The sequence below is a fragment of the Petromyzon marinus genome, chromosome 1, assembly GCF_048934315.1.
Source record: "Petromyzon marinus isolate PM22_M1 ecotype Great Lakes invasive population chromosome 1, UKy_Petmar_22M1.pri1.0, whole genome shotgun sequence".
NCBI lineage: Eukaryota > Metazoa > Chordata > Hyperoartia > Petromyzontiformes > Petromyzontidae > Petromyzon > Petromyzon marinus.
Genome location: NC_133667.1, coordinates 26,477,542 through 26,496,812, shown reverse-complemented (window position 1 = coordinate 26,496,812; position 19,271 = coordinate 26,477,542). Strand labels below are relative to the sequence as shown.

General features: G+C 43.0%; 1 protein-coding gene across 9 annotated transcripts in view; it reads left to right on the top strand.

Moving 5' to 3' along the window:
• The first annotated feature begins 1,368 nt into the window (after positions 1 to 1,368).
• LOC116938836 (disabled homolog 1-like) overlaps positions 1,369 to 19,271 on the top strand; it is a 36,515-nt gene continuing 18,612 nt past the window's right edge. For 5 of the 9 annotated variants that reach the window (XM_076066273.1, XM_076066267.1, XM_076066268.1 and 2 more), the window contains exons 1-2: positions 18,026 to 18,537; positions 18,672 to 18,811. In XM_076066273.1, the coding sequence (XP_075922388.1) occupies positions 18,414 to 18,537; positions 18,672 to 18,811 (264 nt within the window). In that variant the 5' untranslated portion in view covers positions 18,026 to 18,413. Of the gene's footprint in view, positions 1,474 to 3,232; positions 3,323 to 9,623; positions 9,678 to 10,048; positions 10,074 to 13,714; positions 13,869 to 14,817; positions 14,970 to 15,134; positions 15,215 to 17,947; positions 17,990 to 18,025; positions 18,538 to 18,671; positions 18,812 to 19,271 lie in introns of those variants that run through there. The other 4 variants (XM_032946552.2, XM_032946562.2, XM_032946542.2 and 1 more) reach the window with 4 other exon arrangements.

Here is a 19,271-nt window from a genome sequence, read left to right as displayed (position 1 = left end):
TGACTATTCAAATAAGCATGGTTTGCAGCACTTCCATATCAGCTGTATGAGCAAAGTCCTTAACCTCATCCAATTCCCTGCATTATTAGGAGGGGGAACATGCCAATCTTCGCTACAAGAGGTGATCAAACACTTGGTTACAATTTTGAACAGCTAAGGGGAGATCTAGGTATTGCTGGTATGAAAGTGGTCCTAGGTGGATGCCTGCTCCTCTGTTGGAAAAATGTCAGGAGAATCGTAGAGATGACAAGTCATAAGTTAGTAGATAGTTCAGATTTATGGTAGTTGCTGGTGTCGAGTTCATGTTGTATTTTCCATTTCACTACATAGTCCAGTCGATGTTCTTGCCTGTAGATGTGCCGGTGAAAGAACAGCGAATTTGTAATTACAAGCACATACATCTTGTAGCCTCTTGCCATCATAAAGCTGGTTTGGTCCATCCATTGCAATACACTTTACCCAGGTTTTAACGCAATGTTCCACTTGGGGATTAAAGTCACCTGGCGAAGGAGGTCATCAAAGGAATATTGACTGATCAGCCCTTGCATTCCGTCCGTCATTCGGTATTTGCAGTAAAAGCAGTTGCCCGTTGTTTATGGAGATTTCCAGAGGGTGGGATTTCAGTCTTCTGGCTCTACTAATTGAAGTGTGGCCAAGGGCACATGCTTTTGTTTTTATTTCATGGTCTAGTGATAATTGAGTTACAGTGGAAGGGCTCGTAGCAGCCCCTTGCACCAAGCCAGGGCTTCCGTTTTTTATACTGTGGTGGATGTGACCTTACCACCTCGGTTGGATCTGCCAGGATAATCAGCCCACTACTGTGCCAGCCTCTCCCCAGATGGCATTTCCCACATTACATTGCAGTGTTACTGTCTTGCACCACAATAACAGAAATAATAATGATTTGGATTTATGTGGCGTCTTAATACTACAAGTTTCCCTAGACGCTGTACAGGAAAACCTATTTACATCAAATAACGTAGAGGAAACAAAATAGGGCATCGACGAGCCACAGTGATCGAGCACCCATCACAGTTGCATAGCCATAAAATTGGATCAAATTGGATGAAAATAGAGATAGAGATTGGATCAAATATTCCTACCAAAACACAGAGTTGCGAGTTGTTTTGGCAGACCGTACACATACAATTCAATCATATAATTTACACTGCCTTCACAATAACATTCAAATGTTAATTAGCTTTAAAATAATGTTTGTCAGAATGCTTCATTAAAATCCATTTCAGGGACCCCCTTTGCCTCTGAAGAGGCATAGTTGCTCTTTAAAGGGGCTCATTGTACTTTGGGACGGTGATTCATTATTTTGGGTGGTCCCCCTCTCTCTCTCTCTCTTCCTGTGTGTGTGTGGGGGTTTTCTGTCAGAATGCGAGGCTGTGCGTTGTGGGAACAGAGCATCTTGAGCAGCCAGCCCTAGCACACGGCTATGCCTGGGCCCTGGGACAATTAATACAGGTGAGTGTGTATTTGTCCAGTATATAAATAGACGAATTCAACACATTATAGGACATTAGTACACGCAAATGCGTGCATTTAATAAGCCACACTTTGCAGTGGAGACCTAGAAAGTTAAACCTGGTGTAGTTTGCATTCTTTAATAGATGCTGCCGAACACCATTGGCCCAGAGAGGCCTATAGGCAGATGAACTAAATTGTTATTTGATATTTTTTGGTGGTGGAACAGATGCCTTCATTTTAATTTATTAATCAGCCACAATACGCCAAAGCAGCGCATGTTAAATATGTATTCATATGCATGCGAACACGGGGGGAATTAGCACACGTACGCACACAGGATATTCATTAACATACACAATACTGTCTAGGATATCCATACCTCTACACGTGTGTATGTGATATTTGTACACCTATACAGAGCATATATAAAATACGTCAAAACATATAGGACATTAATATAAACACATTCACATGTAACGTGAAAATGAATACATCAACATTCCCACATAGGACATTTCTTATACACAAAGATGGCATGGATCCTCAGAACATTTATGCACTTAAACATAAGTACGATATCTATACACTCGTATATAGTGCAGGGTAGTTAGTATTTAGTGCCGTATTACTATAGTGCATATGCGTACACGCACCCATAGGATACGCATAGCAGTACTGTAGGATGCATAATTAAATAGATACATTTGGAATGCGCACAGTGATTTTATTATGATTCAGAGGCGCGAAGAACCACAGGCAAGCGGGAGGGCAGCAGCCAGGCGGTGAACCGGTGCCAACAATTGCCCAAGCTCTGCAGCTTTTTAAATAGTGCCCTGCTGTATAAAGGTGCTTGTAGCCAATTAACGAGCGTTTGCACAAAAAGTTAAACTAAACAATAAACTGGTATTATACCAGGTAAGGCCCACTGAGCTATATAGCTCTATTTCAGAAGCGACCTGACCACAAATGATAGCTCAACGAAGTGGCTTATCACGTGGAAATTTCTAGCAGTCAAATACTCTAAACGCGTGTTGTTTCTAAATGTGGAGGGGAAAAAAAACGAATGACCCGGAGAAAAAATGAACGCGATCACGGGGAGAGAGACACGCAAATTCCAAATATTTCGGGGTCGGGATCGAATCCACGACCTCCAAGTATACCAGGCGAGGTAGTTAACATCTCGCCACCGTGGAAACCAGAGCACCCGGATAAACTCCACTCGTGCGAGACGAGCAACACTTTCCCCGTACAGATGGAAACAGATGGAGATTAATCCGCTTGCCATACTGCCATCTCCTGGAAAGCCAAGGTACGGCGACCTGGACGCCCAAGGGGAAGGAAGCTTCACTAAATGTGTGCGATCCACAACCTTCGCCTCTATGGTGTTGGATTACAGGCGTGCATGGCCATCGCCACCCCGGAATAGGATATTCGTACACACACGCATAGGTTGTTCATATCCGTGCACATGTGGAATATCTATACACATACACACATACAAGCCACATAAAATTACATTTGTGGCATCGCCCTCAAAAGAGCATGTGAAAATAATAGTCATTAATTCCAAGATGATGATGATGTTGGCCAAATGTACAATTTAAATTCCTTTCAGGAATCCCCCTCCCCCCTAAAGGCATATAGTGGCCATTTTAAAGGGGCTTGCTATACTTTGGGAGGGTGATTCATTAATTTTTTTGGGGTCTCTCGCTCTCTCGCTCTCTCTCTGCCTGTGTCTGTGTGGGTTTTCTGTCAGATTGCGAGGCTGCTCATTGCGGAAGGTGAGCGACTGAGCAGCTCGCCCTGTCACACGCCTTACCTGGGCCCTGGGATATTTTTTTTACAGGTGAGTGTCAGTGTATGTAAACAGTGTATGATGCACGTTTGTCAGTGACATTTTAACACAGGTGAGTGTGTGTGTGTATATGCATATACTCTGTAAGTGTATGTATACAACTTGTGATGTATGTGTCAATACAGGTGAGTGTGTATGTATAAATGTGTATGCATTCAGTATATGGTGTACCTATGTGAGTGAAATTGATTACAGGTGAGTTTGTGTATATGTATATATGTGTGTCTACGCAGTGTATGTGTGAAATTGAATGCAGGTGAGTATGTGTATTTACACGTATGATGTGTGTATGGCTCTATGATCTAAGTGTCTGAGTGACATTTAATATAGGTGAGTGTGCATATGTGTATACCATATGAGTGCATTGGTGTATCATACATGTGTGCGTGTGACGTTTGTGTACATATGTGTGCATGTGTGTATGTCTCTCTCTATGTATATGTGTGTATATGTGTGTGTCTTCCCTGCTCACAACTGCAGACGTGAGCGCAATAAGGATTGGGTCTTTGGCTTTTATGGGTTGAGCAGGGAAACTGTGTGTGTGCAGAGGCCCATAGATCGAGCATGTGTGCGTGTGTCAGAGTGCATCAAGCGCTGCACGACTATCGCCGTAACCTTGGTTCGCGTCCCCGTCTTGGATAAAATCAGTGGCAAAGTCACGTGCGAACATGTTATGGGTCTCCCCCTGGGTCGACTCAGCCACACACAAGCACCTGGTTTTGCGTGTAAATATTGGTACTGGGGTAGAAAAATGCGGTCAGGCGTGATGATGGCCACAACTCCACAGTTTTTATGTGGATGAATGGAGAATCTTTGTCTCCGTGCATGTGTGTACATAACGGGTAATACATTTGATACACTCTACAGGGGTGTCATTGTGTGTGTGTATGTATTATATTAACATAGGTTATCCTACAGGGAGAATGGCTGCCACATGGGAATATGGAATTGCCACCACGAGCTTAGGTTCACCAATGGAAACAAGCACTCTCCCCATCGCTCATACGATCATCGTAACCCTGACTAAATATGAAATGCGTAGGGGTATTTGTTTTGTCGAGTTCATAAACTAATGCATATTGTACGATAAAAGGTTCAAAATAATCTAATCCTATTGTCCGTTTTGCAAAACACCATTGTCTTCATTATCTATTGTGACTAATATTTTTTTAAGTATTTCATTTCCTGACAAAATATTTCTGGAATAACAAACACAATAATTAATGTTCTACAAATAGAAATTACCCATTGAATGAGTGCTTAGCTATTTTTTTACCAGAGAAATTGACTGTATGATGGTTATATAACGTCAGCAGTTCGTTGTTCGTTTAATTTTTTTCAAGTGTCATTGGCAGCGTGTCCGTTAAAAACATGACAGATTATAAGTTGCAATGATCAGAAGAGTTATGGCAGATTTATGCTTCGTGAACTGCAGTTGAATAACTTTTAAGTAATCATTAGTTGCACTGGAGGTGCAACAAAGTGCAAAAGTGATAAAATAAAAATACGAACTAAAACTAAAAAATACGAACTCAGACTTAAGGGAAACTGATTAAACGACGACCAACAAGATAATGGAATATCGTAACGTAAAAGATAATGCATGTATCTTGAACTTCTACGTAGCCAACCGTGCTAATCGTGTTGGCATATAGTTTGCCCGAGCATACTTAAACGAACATGCCTCATTCATTCATGTCCTTTATTCATAACCAGGCAATAGCCCATTAAGACCGAGAGGTCGCTCTCCAAGGGAAGAGCAACGTTTAATCACGAATCGCAAATGCAGAAAAAACCCAGCACCATTAAATATTGTGCAACACAACTTTAGAATCGCTATGCATTCGTAAATCTGCACGAAAAAAGACCACAATTTATTATTGCTTTCTAAAGCTTTCTAAACAAGGTTGAACGATTAGCACTGTTAATCTCTGTCTATGTAAAATTTGGATGGGGGGGGGGGGGTATGATCACTCTCATAACGATGATCCAATAAGAATTCAACTTTAGTATTCAGTTGTATTGCTATTAAGCACTTACCCTAGAGAAATAGATCAAACGGTTGCCCAAAGCATGCATGTGATAATCAGCACTGAAAAGATTCGCCTTGGTTCTTGCGCCATTGTATCCTGCTTATGGCAATATGTTCAGGAGCTAAAAGCCAATGACGAGGTCTGATGGCCACGAGAGAGCTTCAGGAATTAAAGTTCGTGTCATTTCTTGCGCCATAACGGCCAAAGATGTCAGCTGTCACGCGTCACTACCTGTGCCGTCATCTCGCGACGTCACGCGTCATTCTCTGCGTGACCTCGATAAGCAGCTTGAAACGTAACGTTATTATTGCTCATTGAAGAGGCATGTTGGAAAGCTTTACAGAATCCATGCATATGCATGCATTTTCTTGTTTTATATTATTCCTACTTTTTAAAACATTTGCAACCATGCTGACCAAACTATAAATCTCAATGCAGATTAAAACCTGCATGAGATGATCAGGCATGTAAGGGCAGTGCAGGCGCAAAATTGTTTCACGTGTGCAGAGCATCACGTATGAAATTAAGCTGTCATATTTAGCGTAAAATTTTCTATATTTTCTTTTTAAAAACAAGGGTCTGTACTGTGGGCTTGGCAAACGCAGAGGTAGTAAATTTTCTGACATTTACACCCATGCAATTTCCTCCTTATCATCAACAGTCCAGTTATGAACCTACAACCATAGCGGAAAGCCCATTGACATTCAACGATAACAAATTATCCACCAAAATAGAGTGTGTTCAATGGAAAATAATTTCTTTCAAATGTTTGCCTGATATGTATTTATAATCAACAATGATAGAGATAGAGTTATCATAGCGCATCAGGAGCGGTGTGCGATCACAGGTTTCTTGTTGGGTCAAGAGTAATATTTTCAATAATTTCGACCTCGTTCGCATAAATTGCACAGCGTAGACTAACGACTCTTCAGTCATTTAATGACTCCTCGAGCAATTTAAAGGGTTGTTACGGGTCGAGGAGGAATTCTCCGGTGATACATACTGTATGTGCAAACGCAAAAATGAGATTTGTGAAACGACTACCGGTAAAACAGAAACCGTTTGCAGAATTGGTTACCGGTTGCAAAAGTCAGGAAGCGGTCATTCGCTTCCGGTGAAGTTTTAATAACGAATGCACTGATTTGGCGCCTGCGAACGTACAAGAATGGCACGGCGGTGGCCCAAGTCACCGCGTGGTACACTTTGCCCGCGTTCCTTGGTAGAAAAGATAAAGGGTGCAGCCCTGCAATGGCTTTGCTCATCACCACTGCTGGTGGAAGGGGCCTCCATTTCTTCGAGCGGGTTCCAGAGGCGTATTTGAGCTCCTCTTCCACGCTGACCAGATCCCCCATCGCACACGACATGGCTGATCGTGGACAATCTGTGGTTTTAGCCATTTACACAGCTGGGGGGGGGGGGCATAGACGGTGGGGGGGTGGCATTTAAACAAAATTGTCTCATTGTTTCAACTGTCACGCCTGCAGATCAAATCGAACTGGCGACCTTTTGGATTCCAGGTCCACTGTCCTAACCATAACACAGTGGCAGCTCCCTCCGTTTCTCATTTAAAATGGTAAAAAAACGTTACACGTATTGCGTGACATTTCTATGTGTGTGTCATTCCCGTAACCTGTTTTTAGCGGGTAAACTAACGACTTATTTACGCACCCACGTGCCTATACCCCACCGACTGTACAGCGCACGCACACACCCATATAAACAAATGCGTGAAGACAAAGATCCCCCATTTATCCTTATGGACCGTTAGGCAGCCACACACACACATACCTATAAATTTATACAAACACACACGCATGCACTTACATACTCACACACACACACGTGCCACCTCTACATACACAGCAACGCACACATGTATGCAATACTTATGTGCACGGTTTCACACGCACACAAATGTATGTACGCAATAATTACCTGTGAAGGGCATGCAATATACGCATGTACAAGATAGAGCGCATGCACATATGCGTATACACACATGCACATGATGCACACACACATCGCTACTGTATACATATATGTGCGTACACACAGACACATTTACACGCACGTACAAATGCATATCGGCCATGGCCCATGCACACAATCGTTGGCATGATCACTCAAGTGAGCATAATAGGAAAATGATATATTGTGGCTCTTATAGAGCTCGCGTGTGCACGAGTATATGTCTGTGTGCGGGTGTAGTGTGTATGTGAGTGCATACGTGTGTTTATATCTATAGGTGTGTGTGTCTAATTGTGGTGTGTAGATATGTTCCGCCTGTACTGGGTGTGTGTATACATGTGTGTGTTTAGTATAATGTCTCGTGTATAATGTGCGTGCGTGTGTGCTTATTCATGTGGTGTATAATAACCTCGGCAACTATAGCAATATAAGCAATACATCTGTATTTGTCACACGCGTACAAATGCATACACCATGCATGTACTATTATACAGACAAAACAACAACCGACATTCACCACTAATTGGTGGCGATGTCACCATGGTGCTTGTGCCAGGCTAGGTGCGCTTTGAAACCCATGTAAAGTAGCAAAGGCCTTGCTGTTCAGGAGGTCACCGGCCCACGATAGCTATATCAGACAGCGTGAATTTGATGCATTTGATGCTGCACGCAGCCTGACACAGGTATAATGGATATCCTGCCACTCAGTAGGTTGACATATGTCAATAGACATGACTCGGAAAGGTGCTCGGAGGAGACGTGACCGGGTGACTCGAGGTTCAGAGCACGTATGAGTAGGCACGGCCGAGATCCTGGGTTCGAATCTGGGCAGCCACCCGTAATTAGATTGGATTTCAAGTGTAATGAATTGACGGTCTCAGCACGGTCACCAGTGCATGCAGAAAAAAACTGTCACATTAAATTAGATTTTTCACTTAATTTGGCTGCATTCCAGCCCTTGTAGGAGCAATTAAATTAAATTTTGGTGTGACTGCCATACTACTACAAACATCTCTATCGCAGGGCATGTGGCAAAGGGCGTTGTCCCCCCCATAGTTTGAATCAGAGATCATTCGATTGGGAATTTCTGCTTCTGCAAACTGTTTTCTGAGGTGATGCACTGCTCTGTGAGAATTCCAAATGAACATTTCTTCATCTCACGACTTAACGCTGACAGCGCAATTGGAATAGAATCCAGGAAATACATTTTTTTTAATTTAAAATCCTCATCATCATCTTTCCGCTTGAGTGGATAAAATGATTTGCGCTGGTTTGTGGGAAGTTGAAAGTAGCCGTCAATCCTGTAGATAAACTGTCCCCCACCATGGGAATATGGAATTCTTCAGGGTTTTTTTAAGGTGTCAAGAAGATATTGCTTTTCCATATGATTGCCTCTAAGACTGTGTGCACATGTGGGCTTCAGATAATTTAGCACAAGGTCAGAATTCTGTTACCTAGAATTCCACATGGTTGGCACAACTGGCGATAAAAGAGCCGGAGCGGGTTTGAGAGTAGGAGATTGTGCTCTAGAAAAAAAAACTAAGCGTATTTGACTGAGAATTCTGCATTCATAAATGAGGTGTTCACCGTTTGATAAGACTGAACCCTGAAAGGTTCCTCAAGAATACATTTTCAGTCATAGTGACATTTCTCCTTAGCTGTTTCCTCAACCACAACAAAATAAAATTGTCTTTATTATCTTCATTTCTACCGGAGTGGATAACATCATTTTCACTACTCTCTAGGAACTCTGAAGTGGTTGTCAATCTTATAAACAAACTAGCCCCCATCAGGAGAATGTGGAATTTCACCTGCCAGCTCAGGTCCACCAATGGAGTTGAGTGCTGCCTCTTGCTTTTTAAGGTCAAGGGGCACTGAAACGTTTGACTTGATAATGATTATACTTATAATTTTACCTCAGTCAAGAATTTCACCGAGCCATCAGCTTTTTCGGGGCTCTTGCAAGAGAGCTGTGGGCTATTTACACACTAAAAAGCCCATTCCAGACCACACCCTTGTCTCCAGAAATGCCCCCCCTGTGTCTATTATATGAATGGTACAGCCCAAAGGCCTCATGTGATACTGGGCCATTCAGAGCAGCCTTTGACCTCACATCAGCCGGGTGGACTTTGACCCCCCCAGGGCTCACCATCTGGGCGATTTGTAATTTTACAGCGTTCGCCTCTGATCGCTGACACATGCGCACGGGGTTTACATTAGCTAACAAAACGATATATTTTTTCATACATGAGAGACATTATACATTTTTTTTTCATTTTCCAATTGTTCAGACTCATCACGGAAATTTACACTGAGTCAAGCTTCAAGCTGTGCATCGGAAACTGGTAAGGATCCATTTTATGTTCCATGTAATTTTTGTTACGTATAAAAAAAAAACGCCGTGATCGCACACGCCTCGGATTCATCGCTTTGAAGGGAAGGGTGAGTAGATCATGTGGCTTCGGGCTGAGAGGTGCCAAGTAGATGACAGTACAGCAAGTGGGTTTGTGACCTCATGTGTTTGGATCTTTGAGTGTTTTTCCCCTTGTATATGTGTGTGCTTTTCCTCGGTTTCTCTGGTTTGCTTACAACGCTCAAAATGGAATTGACCAAATATTCAAATTCATAGCCCTCCTGAAAGAGCCTTGAGATTTATGTGGTTTTCTCGGATAAATTAATGGAATTATTTGTTATGTTGTTTCACGATCCAAATAAGCGTGGGATGCTGCCCATCTTTGTTGGTGAGCTTGAGCGTCTTCATCACTCACTCTGTTCATTCCACTGCTGGATGAAGGTTTCTCCACATCACCGCCCTCCCCACCCTCCGTGGTTCGTTGATGGCAAAATCCATCCCACTCCTGCACATGCACTAATCTCATCGCTCCATCTCTGCGGTGGGTCATCCTCTCGGGAACGATTCTTCATCCCGTTGCTATTGCATACCTTCTCATCAATCAGCCGTCAACCCTCCGAGCGACGTGTCCTACCCGAGTCCCCAGTTTGTATGTTTGCATTTGGTCTCTGATCCACGTGTTCTTTTTTTTCTGTCTCTCAGTATACATTTCAACATGTGTCTCTCTATTCTTGGTTCTTTCGTTAAAGTCACGTAGAAGGGAAACAATAAAGTAATAAAAATATAAAACAATAAAATTCTCACGACGTTTCGACTGCAACACAAGCAATCATCATCAGGTGTGAAAACCACAGCAAGAAAATTATTTTATTGTTTCCCTTCTACGTGACTTTACCGAAAGAACCAAGAATATGAATCCCTGCAGTCACGAAAGCTTTAAATCAAAATGTGTCTCTCTGTTTTTTGTCGATACTTTTTAAGCTTTTGTTACATTTTCTTAGCCATAGCAGGTATCTTCTTTGGTTCTTTCGGTAAAGTCACGTAGAATGAGAATAAATAATAAATTGATAAAATACGTCGTGGGAATTTAATTGTGTTATTTTATTTTATCAAGTTATTATTTTATTCTCATTCTACGTGACTTTACCGAAATAACCAAAGAAGATGAATCCTTGCAGTCACGAAAGCTTTAAATCGAAACATAGCAGGTATGTCATAGAAGTTAATATGTACTGATTGAAAATGTTATTATTCAAACACAATAGTATGTTACCAATCATTATTAAATAAATATAAAATCCAATAGCACCCCAACCCGCTCTCCAGTCCGCCTTCAACAACTGCCCTATATATATACACACACTACTAGTAAACCCTTAATATTCACGGGTTTATAATTGCGGTTTTGCGACACATTTATTGTCATGCGATTTGAAATTTGCGGGGTTGTATTTTAAATATTCTCGGCCATAGCTCTGTACTAACCCGACAGGAAGCAGTGAGGTGTGGGAGCAATGTGAAAGTTGCTCCCACGCGACACCGCTCTCTCCCTCTCGGTCTGCCTTTGTCTGCCACACCATTTACACGCCATTGCTTTCATTTACAATTTTGTGGGAATAACGTACGGTGCAATATTTATTTATCTTTGTTTATAATTTATATTGGTAGCCTTAAATAGGCAATATTTGTTTATGCCCCCTAAACCTATTTTACTCATAAGCTTTGAGTATTAATGTTCGCGGATGTAATATTTTACGCCGTTCTCCAGGATCGTATCCCCCGCAAATATTAAGGATTTACTCTGTACTCTGTTGTGCTTTGCAGTTGTGTCCCTCCGAAAGTTATTTTCTTTGACTTTTCTGCCTTCTTTGTTCATCATATTCCGAATTAAATTTCCATCTGTTCTTATAAGGGATAGATAATTGACTTAGTATCATCAGTCTGTTGGCTCCCTATCCAGATGGTCATGGCATGCTGCTCATGTCCATTTGTGGCCCTGGAAATTGCTCATTACTATGGCGGGGGCGAGGCAATCCATACACCCAATGGCAACTGTTGACTTTCCACAAATTGTGGTTACTCATTTTATCAGCCTCGGAGGATTGATGATGATGATGATGCAGGTACTGTAGCTGTTGCTGATGTTGGGGACACTGATGATGATGATCATCATGTCAGGAGAGGTGACTCCCGACTGGGAACTTAATTTACGACTTTTACGATAGAGAATCGAGTGCTTTGACCACCCAGCCAGATTGTATCATGCAGTGACACAGACACACGCTGACATACAGAAACACACATTCAGACATATGTATGTGAACAGATTCAGACGTGGCTTCAAACTCATATGAAAAACAAACAGAAGGTGCTTGCCTTTGGCTTAAAAAGTAGTTTTTATCCACAACATGTTTTCCCTGCCGACCTGTCATACACAGAGCCTATGTGTTTGTCATCGGGGGATATTAGGTTCCTACTCAGTATACCGACTGCCATTTTAAACGTACTAGCGACCAATCGCACGCAGGGAGTCATAAGTGTGACATGATTGAACATACGGTCCAGTCATACGATTTTGGGTGAGCAATCGGATAGAGTCCATGATATCGCCTGGCTGGTCCCACAGTGCTGATGTTTTACACAATGCACCACTAAATCAGGTCACACGTCTCATAAATCACACAACTTCTGTGTATTCATCCCATTCTTAATCCCTCCCTCCTCACCTCGCCGCTCCCTGTCAAAACAGACACCGCTCTGTGCGGCCTCGAGGCCCTTACACAGCCTCTTCTGCATAAGGGCCTCGGGGTGGGTGGCCAGCATCACGCCCGACCGCCTTTGTCTCCCCAGTGCTGATGTTTTACACACCGCACCAGGTACTCATTTGAGGCTGAGTCGTTCTAGGGGAGGCCCAGGATCGGCTCAGATGATCGTAATTAGTGTTGACCGTGAGCGGGAATCGGATTTGGGTCACCGGGTTCATAGCGCAGAGTGCTAACTGCTACACTACCACTCCCTAACCCAAATATGCACACGTACATGCATATAAACCCACATACAGACACACCATATGCATCGCCTGTCACCAAATATTGTTAATCGGCTTACAGAATTATTTAGGGAAAAAAAATTGTCGTGCTTTTAGTCATTTGATGCCACTCACTCGCTGCTCAGCCACTGAACTCGCCACCATGGGGCTCCAAGGTGGCGAGATGTTAACTACCTCGCCTGGTATACAAAGGGTCGTGGGCCTGTTTTTTTGGAGTTTGCATGTTTTCCCCGTGATTGTGTGGATTTTTCTCCGGTCCCCTCCACATTTAGAAACTCGCGTTTAGAGTATTTGGCTGCCATAAATTTCCACGTGATAAGCCACTTCGTTGAGATATCATTTGTGGTCAAGTCGCTTCTGAAAAATAGCTATATAGCTTTGTGGACCTGACGTCGTAAAATAAAAATAGTTTTTAGTTTAGTTTTTATATTCCTGTTTCTGTGGTACACTTTCACAGTCCCGCGTTACTTTATTGAGATGTTTAAATGTTGCATTTATGACCTGCAATACTTCGTGTAAAGTCAACAGTCTAGGTCACCATTTGGTATGGCTGTCCCTCGGCAAGGGGATTTGGAAATTTCTTGCTGATTTGGGGCTGTGGAGAAAGTTGAGCACCACTCCACACATATTTAATCAGGGATGAATTTCCATTCTTGATTTTGAGGGTTCGTTGTTAATGTCTCATAGACTATAGTTCCCTTCGGTGTCAGTGTCAATTACTAATGCCCATAAAACCAAACCAATGTCTTCCTTTGGCTTCAGTCATTGGCTAAGGATCATAAAGCTAAACTAATGCTCTTTTAGGGTTTAGTACTAATGCCTGAGGCTCATAAAGCCAAACAAAGGCTCTTTTAAGTTTCCATGACAGTGGTTTCATGAGTAAAAAAAAACATTCACAGGAACGTATAAAAAAGCACTCACCCCTTATGCAAAACTATTAGTAGTTCCTGAATATTTGCATTCTCGTCCTCTTGTCTTAGGTTACCATCAAAATAAATTTGAGAAAATGTGATCGACTGACAGGCAGCAGTGAGACAGAGAGACAACCGGTTTCATGCTTCTTTGGTCTCAATGGTAAAATATAGTCACCAATGCTCACTGCTGCAGTCTGCTTCTGGGAAACATATATGTACAGTAAGTATTTATCTCTATGTCTCACTCCTGCCTGTCAGCTGGTCACATTTGCACACATGTATTTAAATGGTGACCGAAGACAAGTCGAACACAGCACAGTTTTTTAGGAACTGCTGATTGTGTTGGGATAATGCACACAGGGCTGAGTGCTTTGTGTACACTTTTATGTGTGCTTTTTAAATGTATGGTTTTCCAGGCTACGCTATTTCCTGTTATTATGGGTTTTCACTTCATTTACAGATTTTATTATTGGTCAGTGGCTCCTTGAGCCAGTTTAAGGATCACCTAGGGTTCATTAATAAAATGTAACCCTCATAAAGCCAGACTAAGGTTCCCTTAGTGGTCTTTATTAATGGTTGAAGCTCATAGAACCAGATTAATTCTCCCTTTGGGTTCTCATCACTCATACCTGAGCAGGTGTCACTGTGGTCAGAATGCTCAACTCACGATAACATTGTTGCAAGTTCAAATCTTGATCAAAGATCAACTCATGATGATAATGAGTCATGATGATGATAATCACCAACATCAGTGGTTACCGGTAGCGGCAACAGCAGCTCCCTGTCTTGGGGTTTTATAAAACGACCAGTGGCAATTTGGTCTACACCAACGATGGTGGTTAACTTGTGAATCGACTTGCCCCTGTCTTGAAAATGTGAACACGAACTGGCAGCTCAGGGCCACGGACAGTGATGAGTACTGCTGCACCTTCATTGGAGGAGGGACACTCTGGGCCCTTCAGTGCAACAAAATCCATTGTTGTACTGTACTTCTATGCTTCCCCATCTGCGCTTCCTATCTTCACCAAACCGTGCTGGCCAGCATCGTGAAGTATGGTTAAATATTCCCCATGAACTTCATGGCTTAGGAAGGCCCTCATCTAGCAGTGGGGTCACAAAAGGCTGTACATGTACCCTGACTCTTAGGATGTCTACACTCTCGTTCGCAGGTCAAACACGATGACATAATTGCCCTGACCTTGCCTTGGTCACGACCGTTCAAAGGTCACAGGCAGCGTGACTTCCGCTTCATTTCGTCCCCATTTCTCTTCACCGACTCAAGTCGCTAACTTACCAAGGCCGCTTAACGAGTATACAGGAGGTGGGTGTGCTTAGAAAATGCATTGTCAGTATTGTCATCATCAGCTGCAGCATCATCATAAGAAGCAGCATCGTTTTCATTATCATTGCCAACATCATCATCAGCAGCATCATCGTCATCATTATCATCATGGATCTACTGACCATATTGTTGTGGGTGTGTTAGCGAGCACCCGTTTGTGGCGAGGATGTCTATGGAGAGTGAAGCACAGGGAGGGGCGCTTGGCAAGAAGGAAAGAAGAAGAGGTAACGTGACGGACGCATACACACAAGTTCATGCGCGCATATTTCTCACTTACATACAGAGACAAATATCTCCCGTATAGCATAATTAGAATGTTGGGGAAAGTGCTGTTAGCGAGCATCGATGAAGCTCGGCATGGCGCACGACAGGGTGGGTGACCAGCACCATGCTCGACCGCCAGTGTCTCCCCAGTGGCGATGTTTACACACCGCACTAGGCACTAATTTGAAGCTGAATTGACCTAGGGGAGGCCCAGGACCGGTTCAGATAATCGTCACTGGAGTTGGCCGTGAGCAGGAAATGAACTGAGCTCTCTGGGTTTGTAGCGCAGCACAGGCTCATTCAACACACAAACACACCTCAACCCATTCGCATGTAAGCGTTTGATGCTGCATTGTTAAAAGACCGTTTCATCTCATATCGGTCTTTTCAGGTGTTTGTAAATTTGAGCTTCATAGCTGGGTTCAGCCTAATTAAGTGAGAAAAAAAATCTGAATGATTGTAAAGCAGTGATCTATGGGTTTCATTTTGAAGTGTCAATGGTGACCAAGCTGGCATTAATTTCACAACACGTAACCATTTTGATCACACTTGGCTGAGACTCAGATTCAAACCTAGACTTTTATGGGTGCCAGCTTGACTTCTCTGACACAGCCTTTGTTAACCTGACATGTTGGCCATTATAAACACAATGAGATATAAATAAATCTAGACAAAGGGCTCAAACCATGAAGACAGGGCCTCAGCGGAGCTGCCTCCCCCTGAGCTGCCCCCCCCCCGAGCCACCTAAAACCAGCTCCTCCTTGTTCATTAAAATTCAGTTTAATATTTGCCCAGAAAGTTGTGACTTCCTTGGGTTAATATTTTGTAACATTGGGAAGCATTGTGAACTTTGCCTCCTCGTAAAACATCACCGCACCATAAAGTACACGTGTATGTTGGCATTTTACACACACCGTGCCACATTCTATGATATAACAAGTTACCAAGTGGCTCAGCATGTTCATAATGGCTGTACTTGGAAATCTTAATCGGCACCACTGAGAATGTGGGTTCGGGATAAGAACCCTGGAACTTGGCATCTATCTCTGTCTCTTTTAGGCGGTTGAAAAATGGCCCCGCTATTGTGATGTCACTGGAGTGACGTGACAAGTCACTGTGGCAGTAATGCCACGGTGGCATTGCTAGAGCGTGCCTAAAAGTCTCTTTAAAATTATTTTGCCCTGAGTGAAGCTTAACACTGGTGCCAGCCCAGGACTCGCAGCCTGCTCCTGCAGCTGCCAGGGAAGAGCTGTTGTGTTGTGTCTCCTTTGAAGGGCCGTTGCCACCTGTAGCAGTTCCAAAGGAGACGTTTAATCTGATTAATTTCACACCTGTTATATGCCAGGGAAGGGCTGTTCCTTTCTGTTGTGTCTCCTTTGAAGGGCTGTTGCCACCTGTAGCAGTTCCAAAGGAGGCGTTTATTCACCTCCTGATAAAAAAGCTCCCAAAAGAGCACAATTGGGTCATAATTGGCAATAAAAATAAAATATAAATAGACCTGCAATTGAACGACTATAAAATCACCTCTGCTCAATTAGGGTAATTTACGCATTCCACCCGCGGTTAAGAGACTGTGGCGAAAATCTGATGAATTTCACACCTGTTATATTAACGAGACCATAGCAGAGAAAAAAAAATGCGCTATTTGTGTCACTTCTCGTACTGGCTGCTTCGTCAAGTGGTCTCATTTTTAGGCAGCTGTGTAGGGAGCTTATGATGGATTTTTTCAGAAACACTGAGGCAACACGACTGAAATCCTGCGATTAACACTGCTTTCTCAAGTGTGAATTGTGTTTATGGACACCATTTACTGTACACTAAAGCATATTAAATGTGTTTGACTTAATATAGCTTAATATAGTTCTCAGGGATCAACATATCAGTTGGATTGCAATGCAATAAAACATATTTGTGGCTAATTGGTTGTTGAAGTGACTTCAGAAGTATCTCTGTGAAGTGATCTTCCGGGGCCATTGTGTGACACGATGCAACGTTGTTACTGCTCGCTGTGAGAGACATTTACAAGTGAAACATTTTAATCTCCGTCATTATTTTTCTGTGGATTGCAGAAAATGTTTGAAGGTGTCAAATAAAACAAATATGTAAATGGTTTTAAAGAGTTAAAGGTGAAACAAAATATCAAAATAAAATATGAACGTTTGTATAAAAAAACTTGCTATTGTTGGTGGTTGTGGTGGACACACGTGTCAGTGGTGTGAATGGACAGTGCATTGCCTTGTGGGATTCTCCCATGATGCTTTGCAGCCCGACGTTTAATCGGAGTGTTTGTGAATGATCTGAAGTAGAAATGTTTCGTTTGATTTTCTTCTGTACTCATCTCATCTTGTTATTTGTAATTATTTACTTATTTGTAATCCTGGCGAGAGCCCATTTTGTTCTCTTGTCATTCAGTTTTCGTCTCATTTTGTGTTTTTTTATCTTTTGTCCTTTCTTTTGTTCGGGTCCTGTCTAATTCTGTTCTCACAGCATTTTGTTCTCATCTGTGTCTTGTTCTATCATCATCTCATTCTGTTGTTGTCTTCTTCTGTCCCGTTTCTCTCATGTTTTGCTTTCACGTTTCACCCTCCAATTTCCTATCCTGTTACAATCCCTCCTCTGTTCTGTTCCCAACCATTCCCTTTTTCTCGCTCTCTCCCCGTCTCTCCTGTTTCGCCTGACTCTGGACCGTTCAGGCCCCTTCCGTGCTCTTCGCAACTCTCCCCAGAGTCGCAAGGGTGAGTAGACGGGAGGGTTCATAACGAACCATGACAGGTTCATAATGGCCGCGTCAGAGACACTTTTGGGTGGGAGATGACAGCCTTCACGTGGCCCACCTCTTAAGTGTTCTCAAAATATGAACAAATGTCATCAACTCAGCAGACCCTGACCAAACCATAGACCGCACTGTGAACCACTGCCAACATCGCATGGCTTTCAAACTTGGATATAGATCTTCAAGTTGCTATTCACTTTGCTGTATGCAATAAGAAGAAGTGCCACTGAACCAGCACCACTGGGATGTCGGGCTGGAGCCCTGGGTCATGGATCTGTCTCTGTCTGATAGTTTATAATGGCCGTATTATAGACACCCACCAGCACGCACACTAAACCATGTCACTCATTACTCATGAGGAAATTAATGAGACATCTGCTATGTAAATGATTTATGCGGCTAACAGGAATTCTTGTCATTCCTGTCTAAGGGGACAAGGGATACTGTTGCTGATGATGAAGATGATGTTACTGCTGCTGATGCTCCTATTCGTGATGATCGATGATGATGGTGCTACTACTATTCTTATTACTCCCGTAGCTTCAGCTGCTGCTACAACTGTTACTCCTGTTACTGATGATGCTTCCGCTACTGATGCTGCTGCTGATGATGATGATGATCCATCTACTGCCTCCCTCCCCCAGGTCAAGATAAAAGCGACACAGCGCTGATTCAGCGGTTCAAGGGCGACGGCGTTCGCTACCGGGCCAAGATGATCGGGGTCGACTTGGTGGCAGCGGCACGCGGCGACCGCATGTGTCAGGATTCCATGATTAAACTGAAGGTGCTGTCCGAATAACTGCAATGTTGCTCCCAATATCCGCAAAACCCTCATATCCAGAAACCCGCATATTCTAAAAGCAGCCAATCTGGAAAACCGCACGTCCAAAAAGCAACGTCTTAGTAAACCTGTGTACGGTGAAAATCGATTCATAGATCTTCCTAATTTCCGCATGGTTATTCTTCGCATTGCACACAGACTTGTACGGATAAGAGGAATGGACCACAAGTCTTGGCAAAATTCATCCGATTGGGTCCGAGTTGGGCATGACCTGACTTGACCTGGAAGCACGTCACATATCCCATTATCCGTGCTCAAACGCACGTAAAAGGAGTCGCACGGAAGTCGCAGCAAATGTATCCGATGATCCGCACTTTTCTGCGGATAAGAGGATCCACCCATGAGCCTGGATAAGAGTGCAGTCACGTATCAACAAAACCTACGTGTATGCACACTGGATTTT